The sequence below is a fragment of the Solanum lycopersicum genome, chromosome 1, assembly GCF_036512215.1.
Source record: "Solanum lycopersicum chromosome 1, SLM_r2.1".
Taxonomy (NCBI): domain Eukaryota; kingdom Viridiplantae; phylum Streptophyta; class Magnoliopsida; order Solanales; family Solanaceae; genus Solanum; species Solanum lycopersicum.
The window spans coordinates 71,487,200-71,509,554 of NC_090800.1; the positions used below are offsets into that span (position 1 = coordinate 71,487,200).

Consider the following 22,355-nt stretch of genomic DNA (forward strand, 5'->3'; position numbering starts at 1 on the left):
GAGAGAGTGAGAAGCGAAAAACACTAAAAAGAATATTTTTATTATACTTTTGTTATAATTAAATAGTATTATATATTATTTATTTATTTTATAAGCAAAATGAAACCCTTTTAATGGAAGATATAACTTTCTTTTTCACTTTGGAGGAGAAGAATCAACAGTCCCAACCCCATCTTTGATGAATGATAAATTTTATATTTGTTAGAGAAATTTATCGAACGAACCGACAATGAGGAGGAAATAATCACTGAAAAAGATTAATTCACCGACAAATTAAAAAATTCATACTTGAGCTTTGAAACTCTTTGACAATGGTTGTCCATAGATTTGTATTTCGTCTTTCATTCGTCAATTTTTTTAGTTCAAAGCAATTGATTTGGATGTTTTCAAACTCAAGAACTCAACAATGAAATTCTCATAAGGATTCAATTTAGTCTCTTCAAATTAGTAATTGCAAATGAAGATTTTCAGATTTAAATTCAAACCCAGAAACCCACATTTCTTTTTTGATTTTAACAGCTTTGTACATCAATGAAATTTTCTAATTTTTAGCTCAAATCTTCAAACTAAATTTGAAATCAAGTAACAAGAAATGTGTAGATTTCGTACACAAAACTTACTCGCACTCATAGATTCGCTCAAATCCGATAAACACGATGGAGAATAATAAGTTTTTTCTTCAATTTTCCAGAAATTTATAAATCCAAAAAAACAACTGAATGATTTTGAGGTAAGTATTATAGCAATCTAAAACTTGATGGATCAATTTGTGTATGTATATCGTTTACAAGTTCTAAAAGAAAAAAAAATAAAATTGAAAAAAGATGAAAGAAACTAAAAATATTTTCTTAAAAAATCATTGACAACTGTTGTGCGTGTAGTGTTAGGATTGAATCCACACACACACTTGATGAATGAAGAACACAAGAACTTTTGAGAGAGAGAGAGAGATGATAGATCTAGAGAGAGAAACCAATAGTTCGTGGTAGCATCTCATGAGTAAACTCCCACGGCGGTTATGTGTATATTAATAATTCAGAGTATTTTAGTTACAGAGAATAAATGGAGAATAACCCCCCGGCAACCTCGCCGCGGAGGGTGAACCGCGTGAACATTAATATATGACAGTACATCAAATATTAATCAGACTCCACAACCTAACAATTCTCCCACTTGGAGACTGATTCAGTCATCCAAAAAAAATTCATTCTAGAAAAAAACTCTTCATCATTAACATCTTTACCACATCGCAATATCTGTAGCAACAACTTCAGAAGACCAACCGAGGTTTTGCATAACCCCAATTTTCCAATATCCACATATTTTGTCAACATGTCTGCGTGGTTCTTTGCACCCTCTATCTTCTCCGAGCACATATCACCATCCTCCACTACCCTGCGAGTGAAATGGTACCGCCTTCTACTGTGCTTTGTCTTCGAATGATAGACTGGATTTTCACCAATTGTATGGCACTCTGGCTATCTGAGTAAAGAAACTTCTCGCTCTTCTTCTTGCTCAATTCCTCCAGATAATAGCCATATCATCTCTTTCCCAGCTTCAGCTATTGCCACATACTCAGCTTCACTAGATGAAAGAGAAACACAATTCTAAAGCCTGTACATCCAACTCACTGCTGTTTCACCTATGGTGTAAATTTACCCGGATGTACTCTTGCTCGAGTCCACATTCCCACAAAGATCAGCATCCACAAAACCCTGTAGAGTCACCTTGCCTTTGCCAAACCAAAGTGAAGTACTGGATATACCTCTCAGATATCTCAGAAGCCACTTCACAGCTTCCCAATGCTCTTTCCCCGGGTTCGCCATGTACCTGCTAACAACTCCCACTACATGTGCTATATCAGGTCTAGTGCAGACCATAACATACATGAAGCTCCCAACTTTTGAAGCATATGGAACAAGTGCCATATGCTCACGCTCCTCGGCTGTCTTGGGTGACTGCTCTTTTGACAATTTAAAGTGATTTGCCAACAGAGTAGTCCTGGGTTTAGCATCATTGGCCCTGAATCTGCTCAATACCTTCTCAATGTACAAAACTTGAGATAGATTTAAAGTGACAACAGATCTATTTCGAGAAATTCTCATCCCCAAAATCTGCTTTGGTAGACCCAAATCTTTCATCTCAAACGCTGTAGACAACCTTGTCTTCAGATTGTTAATCTCCCTCATACTAGATCCTACAATCAATATATCATCTACATACAAGAGTAGAAAGACATATGAATCAGTTTTTTTCTTGAAGTAACAATACAGATCCTTTTCAGCTTTGCAGAATCCACTCTTGGTCATGAAGGAGTCAGACTTCTTGTACCACTGCCTTGGTGCTTGCTTTAGTACATACAAGCTTCTGGTGAGCTTCACACCATGTGTTCCTTGCTTGGAACCACAAATCCTTCCGGTTGCTGCATATAGATCTCTTTGTCCAGATCTCCATGTAAAAATGTTGTTTTTACATCCATTTGCTCTAGAAGCAAATTCTCCGATGCAATAATACTCAACAGAATTTGAATAGAGGTTAACTTCATAACAGGAGAAAATATTTCAACATAATTAATACCTTTCCTTTGTGAATATCCTTTAACCACTAAACGAGCCTTGAACCTTCTTTTTCCATCTGGTTGAGTCTTGATTCTGAACACCCACTTGTTCAGCAAAGCTCTCTTCCCTGCAAGTAACTCAGTCAACACCCATATGTCGTTCTTCTCAAGTGACCTCATCTCATCATCTATGGCTTGCTCCCACTTGATCGAATCCTCCACCTGTAGGGCCTCATCAAAAGACTCTGGTTCCCCCTCATCAGTCAGCAATAGATAGTGTAATGTAGGTGAATACCTATCTGGTGCCCTGATGGTTCTGGATGATCTCCTTAACACCTGCTCAGGTGTAACTTGCTCCACTTTAGATTCTTTAGTAGGAGTTGGTTGAGTATCTGCTTCAACATCTCTGGGGTTACTCTTCTCCAACTCAACCTCAACTCCCACTTGCTTTGTAATCTCTAGAACCTTTGCTCTTTGTCCTTGTACAGAACAAACTCATCAAATGTCACGTCACAATGTCTGAGGATCTTTCAGTTCTTGTCATCCCAAAACCTGTAACCAAACAAATCAGAACCATAGCTTATGAAGTAACACTTCACAGCCTTGGCATCAAGCTTGTCTCTCTTTTATGGATCAACATGAACATAAGTAGTGCAACCAAAAGTCCTCAAGTGTGAGTACTTGAGTTCTTTTCCTGTCCGCACCTCCTCTGGAATCTTGAACCCTAAAGGAACTGATGGTCCCCTGTTGATCAAGTATGCAGCTGTGCTCACAACATCCGCCCAAAATGTTTTGGGTAGCCCACAATGTATCCTCATACTCCTTGCACGCTCATTCAATGTTCTGTTCATCCTCTCAGCAATTCCATTCTGCCTTGCCTTACCAGGAACTGTTCTCATCAATTTGATTCCCTCAGTTGTACAGAATATTTTGAACTCTGATTTGTCATACTCTCATTCATTATCAGACCTTAGGCATTTGATTTTCAAATCGGTCTGATTCTCAACTTCAGCTTTACACTTCTTGAAAGTTGCAAACACGTCTGACTTATGCTTCAAAAAGTAAACCCATACCTTCCTGATGGAATCATCAATGAAGGTAGCATAGAATCTAGATCATCCAAGTGATGATACTGGAGATGGTCCTCAAACATCTGTATGGACCATTTCCAACCGCACTTTCTTTGGCTCTCTAGGAGTCTTTGTGAAGCTTACTCTTTTCTGTTTGCCTATAACACAGCTCTCACAAAGAACCATATCAACAGACTTCAGGACCTCTAATGCTCCTTTTGCAACCACCATCTTCATTCCTTTAACACTCATGTGTCCAAGTCTGTTGTGCCACAGACATGAACCAGAAACACCTTCAGTAACAACGACCATGTTAATACACCCTGCAGTGGTGTACAAGGTTCCAGATTTGGTGCCACGAATTACTATCATAACACCTTTCACAATCTTCCACGAACCTTTTCCAAACTCTGCTGCATATCCCGTGCTATCCAACTGATCAACAGAGATCAGGTTTTTCTTGAGCCTAGGAATATATCTGGCATCCTCCAATGTTTAGTGGTATCCCGAGGGGGTCTTTATGCAAACATCCCCTTTTTCTTCAATCTCTAAGGCTTTATTGTCAGCAAGATACACCTTTCCAATATTTCCAGATTTGAAATTTCAGAACAACTCATTGCTTGGAGACAAATAAATTGATGCACCAGAATCCAAAATCCATGATTCAACCGGACTGTTCACACTAAGGATTAGAGCATCCCCAATGTCCTCTGCTGAATTTACAGAATCATTGTCATCTCTAGATTTCTGATTCTGTTTCTTTTTTGGCTTTGTACAGCTCGTCCTAAAATGTCCTTTTTCTCCACAGTTCCAACAAGTCACATTTGATCTATTCGGAGATTTTCCTCGATTCTTTGATTTTGATTGACCATGTTGATTTTGGCCTTTCGTCTTACTTCTCCCCCTTCGTCAACGCTGAGAGCACTGCCCGATGAATCTCTCACTTCTCGTTTGCGAATACTTTCTCTAAGAACAACATCACGAATTTCTTCAAACTTCAGTTTTTCAGATCCACAGAAACAGCTAATCGCAGCAACAACAGTATCCTAAGACTCGGACAGAGATGACATCAAAATCAACGCTTTAATTTAATCTTCAAAATTAATATCCACAAAACTGAGTTGACTCACAATCATATTGAACTCATTTATATGATCAGAAACAAATCCATTCTCATACATTTGTAAATTGAACAATCTACGCATCAAATTTCTTGTTCATCGCCGATGTTTTTTCATACATGTTTGACAGTGCCTTCAACAGATCGGACGTAGTCTTCTCCTTCATGATGTTGAACGCCACGTTTCTTGACAGAATCAACTGGATCAACCCTAGAGCCTAACGATCCTTGAGCTTCCACTGCTCCTCCATGATGGATTCCGGATTCATCCCGGTCAACGGTTTGTGAAGATCTTTTTGGTACAGATAATCTTTGATCTGCATCTTCCAGAAACTGGAATCGGATCCATCAAACTTCTCGATTCTGAGCTTCGAACTATCCATCTTCAGTGATCGTGTTGAATCTCCTTAGCTCTGATACCAGTTGTTAGGATCGAATCCACACACACACACTCGATGAATGAAGAATACAAGAACTTTCGAGAGAGAGAGATGATAGATTTAGAGAGAGAAAGAGAGAAACCAATAGTTCGCGGTAACACCCCATGAATAAAATTCCACGGCGGTGAGGTATATATTAATAATTCAGAGTATTTTAGTTACAGAGAATAAATGGAGAATAAATCAGGCTCCACAACCTAACATGTAGACCACTGCAAGTTATGAATGGGTGTTTAGTTTTAGAATGCTATTTATTCCATCAAAAAATAATATAAGGGGGTAATAGGTCTCCTGTGAAGTATAAGTGTGTAGTTTAGATTTCGCATATAGATTGAAGGAGTTTTAGACCATTTTCTCTTCCTAATATTTGCAAAGATGTTAAAAGAATTTAGCTTGTAGACCATCGTTTTCTTATAAGATTTTCAATTGTTCAAAGAGGATCTTTAGACCGTCCTTAAAAAGTTCATAAATTGTAAGACAAACAATATTACTAAAAAAAATAAGAATTAACGACAAATAAATTTTGTAGCTTGATAATAAAAATTGTCATTAATTCTATTTAGTGATGAATTATCAAAATAATATATGCTTGTGAATAATTTATCGACAACATAAATAGATAAGTCTTTTCTCAAAGTTCGAATGGTATTTTAGCCTTTTCTCAATTTCAATAATCTTTTTGATGACTTAAAAGTCATTATTGCTACAACAAATTTTAACACGTGACAGAAATTGATAATTAGCTACAACATGTTATTTTACCAAAATTCTATGACTATATCATTTAAGTATTGAGCAAATTATTGTGACTTGAAGCAAAATAATAATTTAGCCACCCTAGTTTATTTCAAATAATTTATTGTGACTAGAATATTACTATTTATACCCTTATTTAGAATGGGTGGACGAAGCGGTAAAGCATTTGAAGTAGTACTATATTATTAAAAATAATATATCGTGAAAATATTATTATTTTTTGCTTTCTGGCTCAATTATTGGCTATTTTAGATTTATATCACTTGTAACAAACTGAACAATCTCTGTTTCTTTTATCAAAACAAATTCTCTTAAATAATGATGAAGAAGTATAACATTTCAATCTCTTTCTCTTTCAAGCTTGAAACTCGTGAGGTTTTCTATCCCTTTTTGCATGTGTTTTTTCTCTTCAAAGATTTATGTTTATAGTTGTGATGACAGTAAAATGTGTGCACTTGTTCTTCAATTCCTAATGGGTATTTGTTTGCAAGTACATGGATGGTACTTTTATTGTAGAGATTGACTAAATATTTCAAGTAAGTGTTAGTAATTTTATCCCATCTACATATGCATTATGTCTCTTTCATTAATTATGTCTTTGTTTTATCTAATTAATGCATAATTTAAGCTATCAAAATGACAAAAATTTAGGAGTGGATGTGCACCCATGGTATTTAATGTTATGGTTAAGTCATTTTATATATACGGAGAATTTGAGCGCGGGGTCAAATATTAGATTTATAAAAATTTATGTATATTCACAAAGTTAACTTTACGTTATTTTATCAAGAGCCAAAAATTTGAACTATGTGAAGTTGTTGATTCGACCAAGGACATCAACAAGCGATAACGATCATTCCACTTGTAACATAGTTTATGATGAAATCATTCAAAAAGGCAATTAACTCTAATATTTCTACATTCCTATCAGAAGACAATAAGAATATTGATGACTATACTCAATTCTCACATTGCTGAAAAACGACTACTCATCCTTTTTTTTTTTTTTTGAAAAAAGAATAAGAGAATGTATTCGCCGCCATGATTTTCGCTCTTCAAATTTAAGCTAAATATGGGAATCACGATATACATAATTATTTAAACTCATTTGTGTGTTGCTATTCCTCGCCCTTAAACTATTTCACTTAAATGTTGCTGTCTATATGCTACTACGACTTATGATTTATCCAACTCTTATTGCTAATGCATAATTTTTATCGGTGTGCATCCTTTACTTGTGAAATATTTTCTATGTGCATAAAGTTGTGTCTTGTTTGTTAATTGCATACATTAAGACTTACTTTAGTGGCTCATAATTGTTTTTTTTATATTTGTTGAAGTGGTCTTGTGTTTTATTAATAGATAAAATAAAATAAAATTGATGGTTAATTCAATATTAACTACTTGAATTACCACTTAGTTTCTTTGCTTGTGATTTTATATTATGCTAAGTTTTTGGATTTTTTCTACCTCTAATTCCTCTTTATTTATTTTTGTTTGATTTGTGTGATATAAGGTGGAGTCCAAGTTGAACCCAACTCCTATATCTTGCATTCTCCTTCTTATCGAGTCGGCCTTCATCGTTATTCGAGTTTCAAAAACTGAAACATGCCTTGAAAGTTTAAGAATAGGTTTTATACATGTCATATGCAATCGTATACAATTGATATACAAGTCGAGGTATTGAAATATAGATCCAGACTGCGGATATTCAGATCGAAGACAATGAAATACAGGTCTTGGGAGTTAAAAATGGAGATATGTACACTCATATACAAACAATATATAGTTTGTATCTAAAAATCAGAAATGAGTACAAAAGCCACAAGAAACTTCAGACACCTTTTGGAAGATAATTGGGTCAAATCCCATCTAACTTTTAAGCAACTTATAATAAGGATAAATTAGGACAGGGAAATGGGGCCAAGGCCCAAGATCAGAAAGGCCCAAATCTCCCTCCCTCCCTCTCTCTGTTCAATTTATTGATGATTTGTCTAACTCTTACTTGCTTGTTTTCTAATTAATCTCAAGGTTAGCTTAATCAAATCCCCAAAAGATGAACTATATTTTTTTGTGCTAGTTTATTTTAATAAACTTTTTTTCTAACTCTTATAAGTTCTGAATATATTTAATCAAAACTTTGTTTCTCTAATTAATTTAAAATTATTTTTCTTTCTTTAATTCATCAACTAATTGGGGTCCCCTTTTCTAGAAAATTAAAAATTATTCTTTGTTTAATTATTTTCTCAAATTAATCATTTTCTAAAGATAGTCAAAATATATTTAACCCAAGTCTTATGATAAACATGTGTTAGCGGGAGTTTCAAATGCCTTAAAAAACTTCTTGAAGTGTAAATAAGAACCTCTTACCCATTTTCTCTTAATTTTTAAAAGTTTATCAGTTAAACTCTTTTTAAATTAAGTTTTCATAATTTCTTTAAAAAATTATGTGACAATTCCTCTCTAATTATTTTTCTCAAATTATTTTATACTTAGAAAATTTCAAAAAGTAATTTTTCTAAAGATAGTAAAATTACGACATAACATATACTGAATATCAACGACATTGATTTACACAATCTTCATAACATAAGAGAACCAAACCACAACCACTCTTAAAGTCCACTTGTGCAATGCATGAATGAAGTCTCATTCTCTCATTCACACTAAGTAGAACTTTTTGAGAAGTTATAGTCCATGTTCATGTTTATAACAATAAGTCAATATATAACATTTCAATGGTCCTCTCATGGAACCCAATCCAATGGTCCTCACATGAAACCAAGTCCAAACTGTTAGCTTGTCGAAACGTGGCAATCCGATCCCAAGTTATGATGGACCGTGGCAATCGATGCACAATTATCTTGCCAAAATGTTGCAATCTGATCCTATGTTCTGTTGGAACGTGACAACCGATCCAAGTTAGCTTGCTGGAACGTAACAATTCGATCCCCAATCACACACCACAATCACAAACACAAGTACATCATTTACAATTAGAGAGATCAATAATGCAACATTCGTATACATGCATGCACTATAATGAAGCAATTACAAACATATATCACACCAACATGATCATAATCATCACCTACCTTAAATCCAAGTTTAAATCCCTTAAGACACTTGAATCTGATCTCCCTTTTCTGAATTCTTTTCACTTGTTCTAGGTCTACAACAATTAATATATGCAAGGATCAACAATCACAAGTCTAATTATTCTGATTATAACAAACCCAACAACCCATGACCAACCCAAGATCCGAATACCTAGATTAGGGATTTTTCCACCATTATTCTTATATCAAAACCCTTATCATCGATAATAACCCAAGAAAATAGATTTTACGGATCGAAAAATGGATTCGGGGTGTTAAAATGTTATCGTTAGCCTTAAAAATGGTGAAACCTATCAAGAACTCATTTCGGGTCGGATCCGTAGCCCTAAAAGTTGAAAAATATCAAACAAGATCATTTAGGCATTTATTAGACACTTTACATCACCTTTGACCCACTACAACGGACTCATCTGGATCCAACGCCTAGAATCCCGCTACAGTGGCCTTAGCGGAAGTAAAATGTACACGTTCATGGTAAGATCATTTCCGAGAGTTATACTCGTCCAAATTCGTATCTCTAAAGTGCTACAGGTTCCTTATCGTCTTAGATATCCACTCATGAAATAAAATGCAATTACCTTATTCATTACTAATTTTCTGGTCGTTACAATATATATCAATTTACCCATCGCTCGTCCCTGACTGATCTACTAGGAAAGACATGGCTAAAATTAAGGTAGATTAGTGTTTGAAACACTGAATTATTGGGGATACTTTTCTTGCATTCCCTTCTTACCAAATCTCATTATTCCCTACGGGTTTCATATCTCCAACCTCAAACCAACCAATTGAATACCTACACATCCTCTTTTACAATGCCTCAATGAAGTCATCTAAACACTCGGATGATAAATATTGTTGTATGTATGCTTAACTAATCAACAAAAGGAATCTTAACAACCACCAAAGTTGATCGTACACGCGTCTGCCATATGTTATAAGGGATATTCACACAATTATCAGGACTAGTCCTTTCTCCTATAAGCATGACAACATTTTTAATCAATGCTCGCACTAATTAAAGGTGAACCTAAACCCACCAACACACGCTCATAATACCCAAATAGTCATAGTTCTTATCAACATCTCCAACTCACAACATAAATTTTTCTTAAGCTTAAGTTACACAAATTACAATCTTTAGACACCAGATACTCCTTAAGAGATATGTCCAACCATACAAATCATCCAACAACACTATCGAAATGCTAGATTTAGTAATTGTAAATTACCTCTTAAAAACAACAGAATTTTATTCAAATCTCCACATTCAACCACACATAATCGATACATGACCTTGATGACAAGATTAAAATCAAGATTGTCAGACAACCATAATTACACAAGTAAACTCTTCTATAAATTCTCCCAAGAAAGGTGGTACAAGTAGAACCATTAAAACACTTTAACAACTATAAAAACATACCATATAAGGCATATGAATAACCAATTCTTTCCAATCATCCCACTCAACCAAGAGAACATCGCATTATTGGTACACTTGATCCACCACTATGGATCCACCTTCAAAATAAAAGCATGTGTGACCGTAGTTAGTTCATCACACTCGCCACCATGTACAAATTGAAATAGATGGTAACATAAGAATTCATCAAATAAAGCGAAAGGTTTTAATTTAAGGAGTTGATATCTACCATTTCCATGCGCTTGACTCTACATACTCTTCACATCTTTCCATTGGAGCTCATATTGTCAACGCAAACCACCAATATGGACACTGTGACTATTTATCTTATTCGAAATCAACACTTTTAAAGTGAAAAACTTTTTAGGTACTTTAACAATTCAACATTAATCAACTTTACAATTTAGCCCAAGTGTAAGTCATTTCGGACACTCAATACCTGATACATTTGATCATTCCTCACCTTGAAAATTCATACCTTGATAAAATATATCACCTCAAAGGTAAAATTCCAATGAAAAATCTGAATTGTAATTCAATCATCTAACACAATCCCCTTATCTATCAACATTAGCTTATACGTTTATTTAACGACCTTCAATCGCTTTGGGCCCGCCACAACGGCACCTATCCCACTGTAGTGCTGCCACAATGGCTCTAATATCGTTAATGGTATATAGTGGACCAGTGAGCTCACCTCTGGAACTTACAATTTTAAGTCCCGTCTCGTCCGCCATAGCGGCCACCACCTCGCTATAGTGACTTAACTCACGCTACAACGACACAAAACGAGACAAAAACTTCTTAGAATAATTATAATTCCTTATTTTTACAACCCACCACGCTCAGAAAATACCTTTCACGATAAGGTTAATTTTTGTAGATCTACTTATCCTAATTTAAAACAAAATAAGTCACTTATGATCTCCCTCGAGCTAATGTTTATACAGTCATTTCTCAAGTCTTTTTCAATAGTTTATAGCCAATCTGATGAACTTGTGACACTATTACCATATCCACAACGAAACGAATTAAGTCACGCGTCTCTGAACCATATTATTCACCCCCACTGAAGATATCTCTTTAGCATTTGCAATCAATATAATATTCTTTCACTCAACTCTCTCTTAAAGTTGCACTCATCCCAGTACTTTTCTTCATTTTGACTCTAGCTCTTTTAAATTCTATTTGATTGGAATTCCACCATCTCTTAAAAAATTTCCATACGAACACATTATTCACCAAATATTGAAAAATTACAACCTGAGATAATCGCAAGTCATAAATTACTACACCAAGTTCACTTAGTCACAATCTTAATATATTGTTGCATCTTCTCACCATATACTACGAACTCATATTATCATTATGTTCAGTCTTCCAAGACTATCACTACAAATCATCATTTTCATTGACATATCCCTAAATTTAAGGTATACTCGTCAAATTCAAAGGAGTAACACAATTAAAAAAAATTGTATGCACTTTCTAAATTTTTTTATTGCTTTTACCCAAGTATACTCAATGGGACTTTCTTTATGCATAAGCTTACCATTTTGATATTAGTCCACTCCCTTATGTCTTAAGATAAAATCATCAGTCCTCATACTACCCCTTTTCTTCTTAACAACAAGGCAGAATCACCTCACGGAAAAACACTAGGGGAAATGAAATCTTTATCAAGAAGCATTTGAATTTGAGCTTTTAAGCTCTCTCAATTCTAAAACCACAATAGTAGACTCAATAAAGGGGGATTCGACTTCCCATCCCAAACATGAGTCAATTACGCCAAACAATTCTTCCCTACCAATTTTCTAGCCCGAAAGAAGGATATGATCTTAGCTAGCTTAGGCTTGTACACCTCTTTCCACTCTAATCTTTCCTTAACGAGGATCTCTAAAGTTACCGACTTAGCATTACCAGTAATCCCAATATAATAAGGGGACAACTAATTCATGCCTAACATTATATCAAGTTAGTCATATCCAATATAATCAAATCAACCCAAGTTTGAAATTCCATAAACACAGTAGGATAAACACGATATACAAGGATGACTATGACTGACCTTTCAACTATGGTAGAAACATGGATGATGAGATCAAGTATATCAGCAATCACATCAAACCCCAAGGCAATTGAACTAACACCTACAAATAAGTAGTTACCATATTACACAACACACTTGTCATATGGTCACAAACAAGCATAGTATCTATGACCCTTACACCAGACACTTCAGCCTCAGTCTTGCTTGAGAACACCTAAAATTGATCCATGTCAGCTTGACGGGCAACCTCGTCATATGCCCAAATTCTTCACAATTTTTACACACTTTATAACTTATATTCGATTATTAAACACTGACGTACAATTAGAGGTCCATAATTATGACTAGGAAAATAGGGAAAACTGGCGAGGTTCTGTCTCCCTTCGTCCCGCTCTAGAAGGATAAATCTTGTTGTAGCGGCATCTCTCCAGCGAGAACAATCCTGTTGTAGCGGCTCTGACGGGACCAGAACCCAAGCCAAAAAGTTTCTAGTTTTTTTTTTCTATTTTCTCTAATTTCACCAAGGTTCCATCTTTACTTAGGACCTTTGGAATAATTCTCATAGCTAGGACAATCATTAGTTACTCCGAGTTAATCTTAACGATGTATATTCCACAATTTTCATTACGTTACATTCAACAGTACAACTCATTCATTCCAAGAAAAACCAAGACATTCACACGATTAATTATTAAATTGTCAAAAACCAAATCAAGATTCCTCTTTTACAAACCACACCGTAATTTATGTAGCCCCTTGCGCCTAATCTCATGATGATTTCCTTTTATAACAAGTCCACAACACTCAAGCGGTTACAACCAACACATTTTCAACATTTAGACCAACACATTGCACATATCACATTTAGTCAAACAATACTGGGCACCCAATCATATAAAAGCATTCAAGTAATACAACCTTTACATTCATAGTTATTTCAGACAACTAGAAGCACACATTCACTGTTCCAAATTACAATTCACAGATAAGTCCAAAATTTTATTTAATTAGTTCATTCCACAAATGACCATCAGTCATGCCTTATACTAATTTGAACCTTCATAATTCCAATTAACTTGTTTGTGTTCTATGTAATTCACTTCGTTGAGATATCAATTGGACGTAACTCATACCACAAGCGACAGTAGTAGCTAGCGAGTCCCACAAAACTGCTAATTTCAATAATAGAACTTGGTCGAGCCCAATTCTTAATCGCCTCAATCTTTAACTGATGGTAACCAGACCTTAATCAATCTTAGAAAAAATCGATATACCTTGAATTGGTCAAATAGGTTGTCTATCCGAGGCGATGGATATTTGTTTCAATGATAACCCTATTCAACTTTCAGTAGTCTACACAATCCTCTCTTGCTAGCGATGTTGTTACCACTTATGTTGCTCTAATTTGGACCATAGAATGGAGGAGGAAATATAACAATTCTGTAGTCAAGATAACCCTTCAACAGCCCAAATCATCTAACAAACATTCAACAGCAACAAATCTGAGCCCAATTCTCTTTAATACCAAGTTTAGAATCTTTCAATAACGATACAACAATAATACACATCAACACCAATGTCTAACCCATCCTTGTACATCTTCTTCACTCAAAAATAAACGAAGCAACAACAAATTCCAACGCAACTGAAACACCCCCCCCCCCCTGTGGAAAATCAGCCAGGAAAATCGAAAAAAAATTGCAACTCTGACCAGCCATAGAGCAGACGGCAAAGTGACAGTAAACAACGGAGGTACAACTACTTCTCCGCGTCTTCCTCTTTTCTGCTCTGCACAACTTTTCACCTACAGTGCCCATACTCGTCTTGTCTCCATACAACTACGGAGGTACTTCTTTTGCTTGCTTTGATCTATTGCGTTATTTATCTGCTTATCTGGATGTGGTGAAATCTCTGTCAAACATATAAGTATTAGTTCACTGTTGCAATGAGTTGTGCCCCTTTTTCTTAATCATTTTTCTCTTTGATTTTCTTATGTTAATGATGAAGTTTGGGGTTTGATGTTTTGAGTTCATCATCACATGTTAATTTACTCATTCTTGCTTTATTTGTGATTATTTTATTCAATTCTCCTTTAATTACAAGTTGGATTGCCTATTAATTTAGAAGCTTTTCTGGTAGTTTGTTGATTTCTAAAAGATGAATTGTGAATATTAAGAGTCATATTTAGATACACTAAAAATGATAGTTTTCCACTATAGATTTCATGTCTTTGTGCCATTTTGTTTAGCAACCAATTCATTTTGTTCACTGTTGACTTCTCTTTACACCATGCAGTTAATATTATATATTTTCATCTAGTCAAAAGGTTTTCTACAATGACCTATCCAATTCTTAATTAATTGTCGCAATTATATCTCCTTTTGGATACAATATTAACACCTGTCTAGAAGCATATTAGTTTGAAATTATGTTCTTATTTCATACAATAATGTGTTTATCTTCATCATAAGTTAATCATTTGATCATGTGTTCGTTGGGAGCTCTTATTTTTTTTTTCTAATTCTTTTCTTTTACTTTGTGTGCATGTGAATCTCTTTCGAGTCCATTGTGGACTTATCTATCTTGCATTTCTGAGTTGAGCCATAATGGCTCGATCTCTATCTTCCCTATTTCTCGAGTCAACCCCCTATGCATGTGGAAGTTGTTATAGGCCCTAGAGACCACCATACTATTGGAAATAATTCAAAAGCCCAAGAAATGAGTTGTATACATAATGTATACAATATGTATACAGCGATCTATATGTTCAGGAACATATATGTTGACAAAAATGAAGATACAGGTTGGAGGCATTAGAACAGGCTGTATACAGTTGATATACAGGAAAAAGGCTTAGAAACGATCTGTATATATCAATATACACTTGTTGTATACAAAAGTTTTCAAAGGTTTAAATAGGGCCAGAACCCAAATTAGCAGCCTGAAAAGCCCAAGTCCATATTACCTCTTCATTTATTTGATTGCATTTATTTATTTGTTCTTTTACCCTTTATTTGCTTCATAATAATTTAATTAAATTTCCCAAAAGATATATATATATATATATATATATATATATATATATATATATATATATATATATATATATATATATATTCTTGACATCTTACTTTATTTTTTTAAAACAGTGAAGAATTCGAATTTGAGGTAAAGCCTTTGAATTTATAGTCAAAGACTTCTTGATGAAATAAATGGGAAAATACCATTTTGTCTTTATTCAAAATAAGACCAAAAAAAAAAGAGAAAAGAAAAGATATTTCCATAAAAAAAAATATATCAATCACATATCCACCTATCATCGTTGGCTTAATGATAAAAATATAATCTGGTTTGACTTGATACAAAATTTAAGTAAATAAAGAAGACTTTTAAATATATATATGACTAAAAATTTAAGTATTTGATAGTACAAATTTATTTAAGTATATAGATAAAAGTTTCGAAGCGAAACCAAGTTTTATTGCCATAAACTTCACTCTTACACACCATTACAACAAGTAATAATTAGCTTCCTCACCCAAAAGAAACTAAAACACCCCCCTTTGACCTAAATTACACAAACCAAACCTTAAGTTAAAAGAAGAAACAACCTAATTTAAATTAAACAACATTAATTAATTTGAGAAAAATCTCAAATCAACTAATGATTATTAGTAATACTACATATCCCTAACAGCAAACTCATTACGATTCTTAACAACAATATCATACATGTGCATGGACCTGAGGTTGTTGAAGTCGTTTGGTAGAGAAATAAGATGAACAGTTGATCTTTTATGGTACTGAAGAAGGTCAGGGTCATCATAGTACCTCTCCCATCCAAGAGAGTACAGTTTCCTTTCAAGTACTGCATATGATGTTATTACTTCATTACTAGAAAGGTGCACAAGCACTTTACGACGACCCGTCGCACCGTGAAAGTCACCGAGGTTCTCAACTAGCCTCACTACTCCATTCTTGATTTTCCAAACACCAGACATGTTTCAAAAAATATGAATATGAAACTAGTGAGTGAGTATTGTGTGTGAGTTTGAAGATAAGTGTGAAGGGGTTTTTATACGGGTTTCTATGTAATAAAAAATACATTAGGTGGCAAAAAGTATTTTCTTTCTTATTTAATAAAATTGATGATGATTAATAGGTAGGATTTAGAATTATACTAACTTATCGTACGCTCATAAGATTAAAGAAAAAGAAAGGGAGAATATTTATATGGCCACAAGATACCCTAATTTACCTGTCACGACCCAAAACGGACCGCGAGTGGCACCCACATTTATCTTCCTATGTGAGCGAACCAACCAATCTAAACCCAACATTTCAATATAATGACGGAATATAATGCGGAAGACTTAACCTCATTAATGAAAATCAATTAAATAACTTCTAAAAACTCAACAACTATTATTATCCCCAAAATCTGGAAGTCATCATCATAAGAACATCTATCCTCAAATTACTAAAGCTAAGAGTATCTAGAAAGCTAGAATAAATAAAAGCTAGTTCATGCCGGAACTTCAAGGCATCGAGACATGAAGAAGAAGATCCAGTCCAAGCTAGAAGCGTTAGCTCACCCTGAAATCCGGTGTAATGAAGATCGGCTAGAGTTGCGGTTGAGTTAAAGACGACGGCACGTTTGCTGCACTCCACAAATAACAAGGAAAGAAACATACAAGTAGGGGTCAGTACAAAACACGATCATCGGCCAACTCAAAATAGAAAGCAATATATATCAAGTAATAATATGAAATCAACTACATTACTCAACATGTAGCAACAACAAGTACTATGATCGTTAATAAGTACCGCCAAGTTCACACATGAGGACTCAAGCCTCAATACCATACTCATTTGGGAATTAGGTTCATTAGATTGAGTATATTAACATCTTTCAAGATTCATCACCTTTATTCTTGTGTCGGTACGTGACACTCCGCTCCCCTACTACTATGTGTCGGAACGTGACACTCCGATCCCCTAATTCTACGTGTCGGTTCGTGACAACCGATCCCCTAATTCTATGTGTCGGTTCGTGACACCCGATCCACTAATTCTACATGTCGGTTCGTGACACCCGATCCCCTAATTCTACGTGTCGGTTCGTGACACCCGATCCCCTAATTCTACGTGTCGGTTCGTGACACCCGATCCCCTAATTCTACGTGTCGGTTCGTGACACCCGATCCCCTAATTCTACGTGTCGGTTCGTGACACCCGATCCCCTAATTCTACGTGTCAGTTCGTGACACCCGATCCCCTAATTCTACGTGTCGGTTCGTGACACCCGATCCTCTAATTCTACGTGTCGGTTCGTGACACCCGCTCCACTAATCTCATTCTATTAATTCCTCAAGCCTTCTTTTATACCAAGGCATCATCAATCTCATTACTTTAGTTCATCAAGCCTTCTTTTATACCAAGGCATCATCATTAACAAGGGGTTTCCAAGATTTGGGATTCAATAGCTTCATCATGCTTATTTCATCACAATTATATAATCACATTCATGCAAGCATACGATTAAGCATATAGAAGACTTTACAATACAACCCAACACATATCATTCGCTATTAAGAGTTAACTACGAATAGCATAAAAACCATAACCTACCTCCAACGAAGATTCGTGATCAAGCAAGCAATTTTCCCAAAGCTTTGTTATCCTCTTCGTTCCTCTCTCTCTTGATCGATTCTCTCTCTCTTGTTCTTTCTATTTTTCTTATTCAAACCCTCTTTCTTTTACCCTAATTAACATATAATTAAGTATAAAAGATGACAAAATAACCCACTAATTAATTTAAGGTTATCTCCTTTAACCCTCAAGAAATTGGATTATTAATATTTGACCACTAACTTTATAATTATAAGCAGGAATAGTCCAAAACGCCCCTTAAACCATTTAAAGAAATCCGACTCAGCCTGGGATTACGCAGTCTGTGACGGGCCGTCGTGCCGGCGACGATCCGTCCTGATGAGTCGTCACAGATTTCAGAGACTGAAATTTACTGAAGGATCTGTGACGGCTCGTCACGCCTGTGACGGTCCGTCCTGCCATTCCGTCACGAAGTTCAAAGAGTCGATTTCAGTACCCAAATTTCAGAATTCTAAGTGTTTTGGAACGAGACCCCCTCGACGGTCCGTCGTGCCCATGACGGTCCGTCGTGGGATCCGTCGTCTCAGCCAGTTTTTCCAGAAATAAAATCTGCTGCTCAAAATGACTAAACAGGTCGTTACATTACCCTATTCAAACCTAATTCTTTGATTAATGGGTTCCAAGCATAATTCTTTAATTTGTTTAGTGCTAAGAACAATCTTATATTCTAATATCTATTGTTTGCATGATCAACCCTTCACAAATAGGAAGAACTAAATAAATTAAAAGATATTTTTGGGAAGGCTTAAGTCATATGCGGCCTCTTAAAGTTGTCCGTATATTTCACTTAGACACCTCAATTTAGCCTCATACCTATTGAACACTTCAACCTTAACAAATTTACACCAATTTAACACAAAATGATAGTCAAATAAAAGAGAAATATGCGTACATTTCAAACGCTCAAACATGACAAATGGACCAAAGAAGTGATGACACATGGCAATTGGATTAATTTTTAAAATTTTTTTATTTAAATAATCAAAAAGCAATTTAAGAAAACAAAAATTGAATAAATCCACCCCACCCCCACCCCAGCCAACCGGCCACCCAACATTCTTCTTCTCGTCGACTTGAACTGCAACCTCCATACTTCTTCTTCTTCGTTTCCTTTTCACTGGCCCCGGCGTTTCAACACTAGTCAACAATAGCCTCCAGCCTTTTCTTCTGCTCCATTGAATTTTATCCATATTTCACCATTATTGTCAATCTAAGCTAATTCCTCATTCACCTTTCATTTTGATTGCATCAAAACCTTCTATTCATTATCTTTTATCTTCTTTTCACAAATAATTATTTATAATAAATTACAAGAAAAAATAATTTTTTACAGAAAAGATAATCAATTGCTTCATCGAAATATTATTTTTATTGAAACAATGAAACTTTGCCAAAATATTTGAGACTTTAATTAGATTTACATAGAAAAAGAAAAAACACAAGAAGAATTTGAGGGATTGGAGAAAAGATGGATGGGGTGGGTGTGGATATAGAAAGAGATCAGAGAAGTTGCAGAAAGGTATGTGGAAGAAGGTCATTTTTTTAATTTAAAATTAATTATTTTTATGCATTATTTATTAATTAGGTCTATTAATTGAAAAGAAAAAAAAAGATCATTTCAAATGGTTTCACGCGCTTGGGGACCGTGAATACACATTTTTTGCCACATAAGTCATTTGTGTCCAATAGGAACTGTTTTTGAACACATAAGGTGTTCAATAGGTATGAGGCTAAATTGAGGTGTCTAAGTGAAATATACGGACAACTTTAAGGGGCCGCATATGACTTAAGCCTTTTGGGAAGTTTAATTTGTCCCATCTCATGTTGATGTTTAATCCTTAATTAATGTATAATAACAATATAAAAAAGTTTCTCTAGATCAATGAGAAATTTGTTTTATGATACGTGATATTCTCGCCCATTTTTCATTGAACTAGCTCAATGGGAAACGTATGTGTCACGATTCATACCGTCATGATTGGCGCTCACACTAACTCTCTGGTGGGAGAACCATAACTACAGCTCAACTAAACAATTTAAACTACGGAAGCAAGTTAAATAAACTAAATAATTAAGTTCTCATAGTTTAAACAACTAAACAATGCACACATACAATTCCTATATAGAACTTGAAAGTCAATGTTCCAAAACTCTAACAACGACAAATCTAAGAACAAGGGGTATAACCCCAAAAAGTAAACAACACCTTAACAATAATTGGAGTCCAAAAAGACTGGACTTAAGCAAAAATAACTCAAGACAGCCCGGAAGAACTAGCTCACCCTTGAATTCGAAACGGTCATTGGTCTTCTAAACGAGGTATATCAATAGCCGCTAGAAGATGCCCTGTACTCAACAATGATAAGAGCAAAAGTAGAATTAATACACAACCACAGTGTACTGATAGAATCACACGGCTATCCCAATAAGTGAAACATATATAAGTAATTACAACAATATAACCACGTAACATACTCTCGACACCCAATTTTAACGCTCCACAATATAAATTAATCATCGAGCTTCTTCAATTTCAAACAATTTAAAAGACTTAGTTTTATAAAATTTTAAATAAATAAATAAATATAGTTTGCAAGTTATTTTATATAGTTATATCATTTTTATAATTTTTAAATAATAATCAGTATATTTTATGAATATTTAAAAAATCAATCTCAAAAGATTATATTTCTTATATACTTGAGTATTTTAGTTTAATCCATAGTTAATATTTAAGTTAGGTTTATATTTTTGAATTATTAGTTTATATTTAAGTTAATTATTTTATTTTCTTTAAAAATAAGAAGCTCATTAATTAATTAACATGGATTCATCTTATCTAAATTTTAATCAAATTTCCTAAATCAAATATTTGGCGGACTTATAAAATTTTACTCTTCCTTAATCTCAATTTTCAGCCCATATATACATTTTTAACAGCAAAAACTCTGCCCAAAACCCCATTCCAATTACAATTAATCCAGCCCAACCCATTTTTTCCTCACAAGGAAACCCATTTCAACAATAAAGCATCAATTCATCCGACCCAATGCCTCAATACTAAAGAAATCCATCAGCAAAGCAATACAACAGCAATAACATCGACTAGGGGCGTACAAAATCGAATCGAAAAATCAAACCATACAGCGAATCAAAAAAGAAATTCGACTAGTCCGACATAATATATGTAATCTTAAAATTTTATTTTATACATAAAAATATTTACTTTGATATAATTTTAAAATATTTCTTATATATTTCATAGTTTTTATCTTTTAATATATTATTTTAAGTTTAAAACTTAGAATTCGGAATTATCCAATAGACATTATAGTTCATAGATATTGATAATTATAATAAAACTTAAATCAAAATCAAATTAATACTACTACAAAAAGAAAATCAATTCAACACTAAAAATGACAATAATATTGAATAGTTGTTCTTTAGTTTTAAATTGGTTTAAATAATTAAAATATATAATCTAATTTTAATTTTTCTTAAATATTTAGTAATGTAACTAATATTTATTAAACTTATTTTAGCATGATTTAATACTTTTAAGTTATGATTATTTTCGTTATGACTTTACAATACTTATTTTATATGATGATTTCGTTGTTATTTCCTTATTGAATATTTTTGTGTCATCAATACTCATCTCATCTTTTTTGTTACTTTTTTAAGAAGCACCTTAGATAATTGTATTTTGGTTGGACTAAAAAGTATTTGGAGTACAAGTTAATTATATGTTTGTATGCAAACTTTACAAAAGTATCCAAAAATCCGAGGTTATTAGTTTGGTTTGATTTATAAATTTAAAAATTTGACACAATGATGTGGTCTGGTATTTGAAAAACCCGAACCAACCCGAGATTAAAAATCCAAAAAAAAAACAAACAAATTTTATTAGTTTTTTTTTGTTTATAAAATTAAAAAATTTTCACAAATAATTTGATTTAATATTTGAAAAACTCGATCATGTTCACTCCCAATAAGAAAGAAACCCAAGACCCAACCCATAATTTTCACCAGCAACAACATACACATCAATACCAAAACCACCCAACCTCTGCGTCTTCTTCACGCAGCAATGCGCACGACCCAACCCAGACTCCTGTAACTTGTCTTCTTCGCGACCGAA

At 34.2% G+C, this 22,355-nt stretch overlaps 1 protein-coding gene across 1 annotated transcript; it reads right to left on the reverse strand.

The window, feature by feature from the left end:
- Positions 1-16,196: 16,196 nt before the first annotated feature.
- LOC101251718 (flowering-promoting factor 1-like protein 3) lies at positions 16,197-16,573 on the reverse strand. The gene has a single exon (XM_004229184.3). It carries the CDS (start codon positions 16,537-16,539, stop codon positions 16,219-16,221), a length of 321 nt encoding a protein of 106 aa, XP_004229232.1. The 5' UTR covers positions 16,540-16,573; the 3' UTR covers positions 16,197-16,218.
- Positions 16,574-22,355: the final 5,782 nt, after the last annotated feature.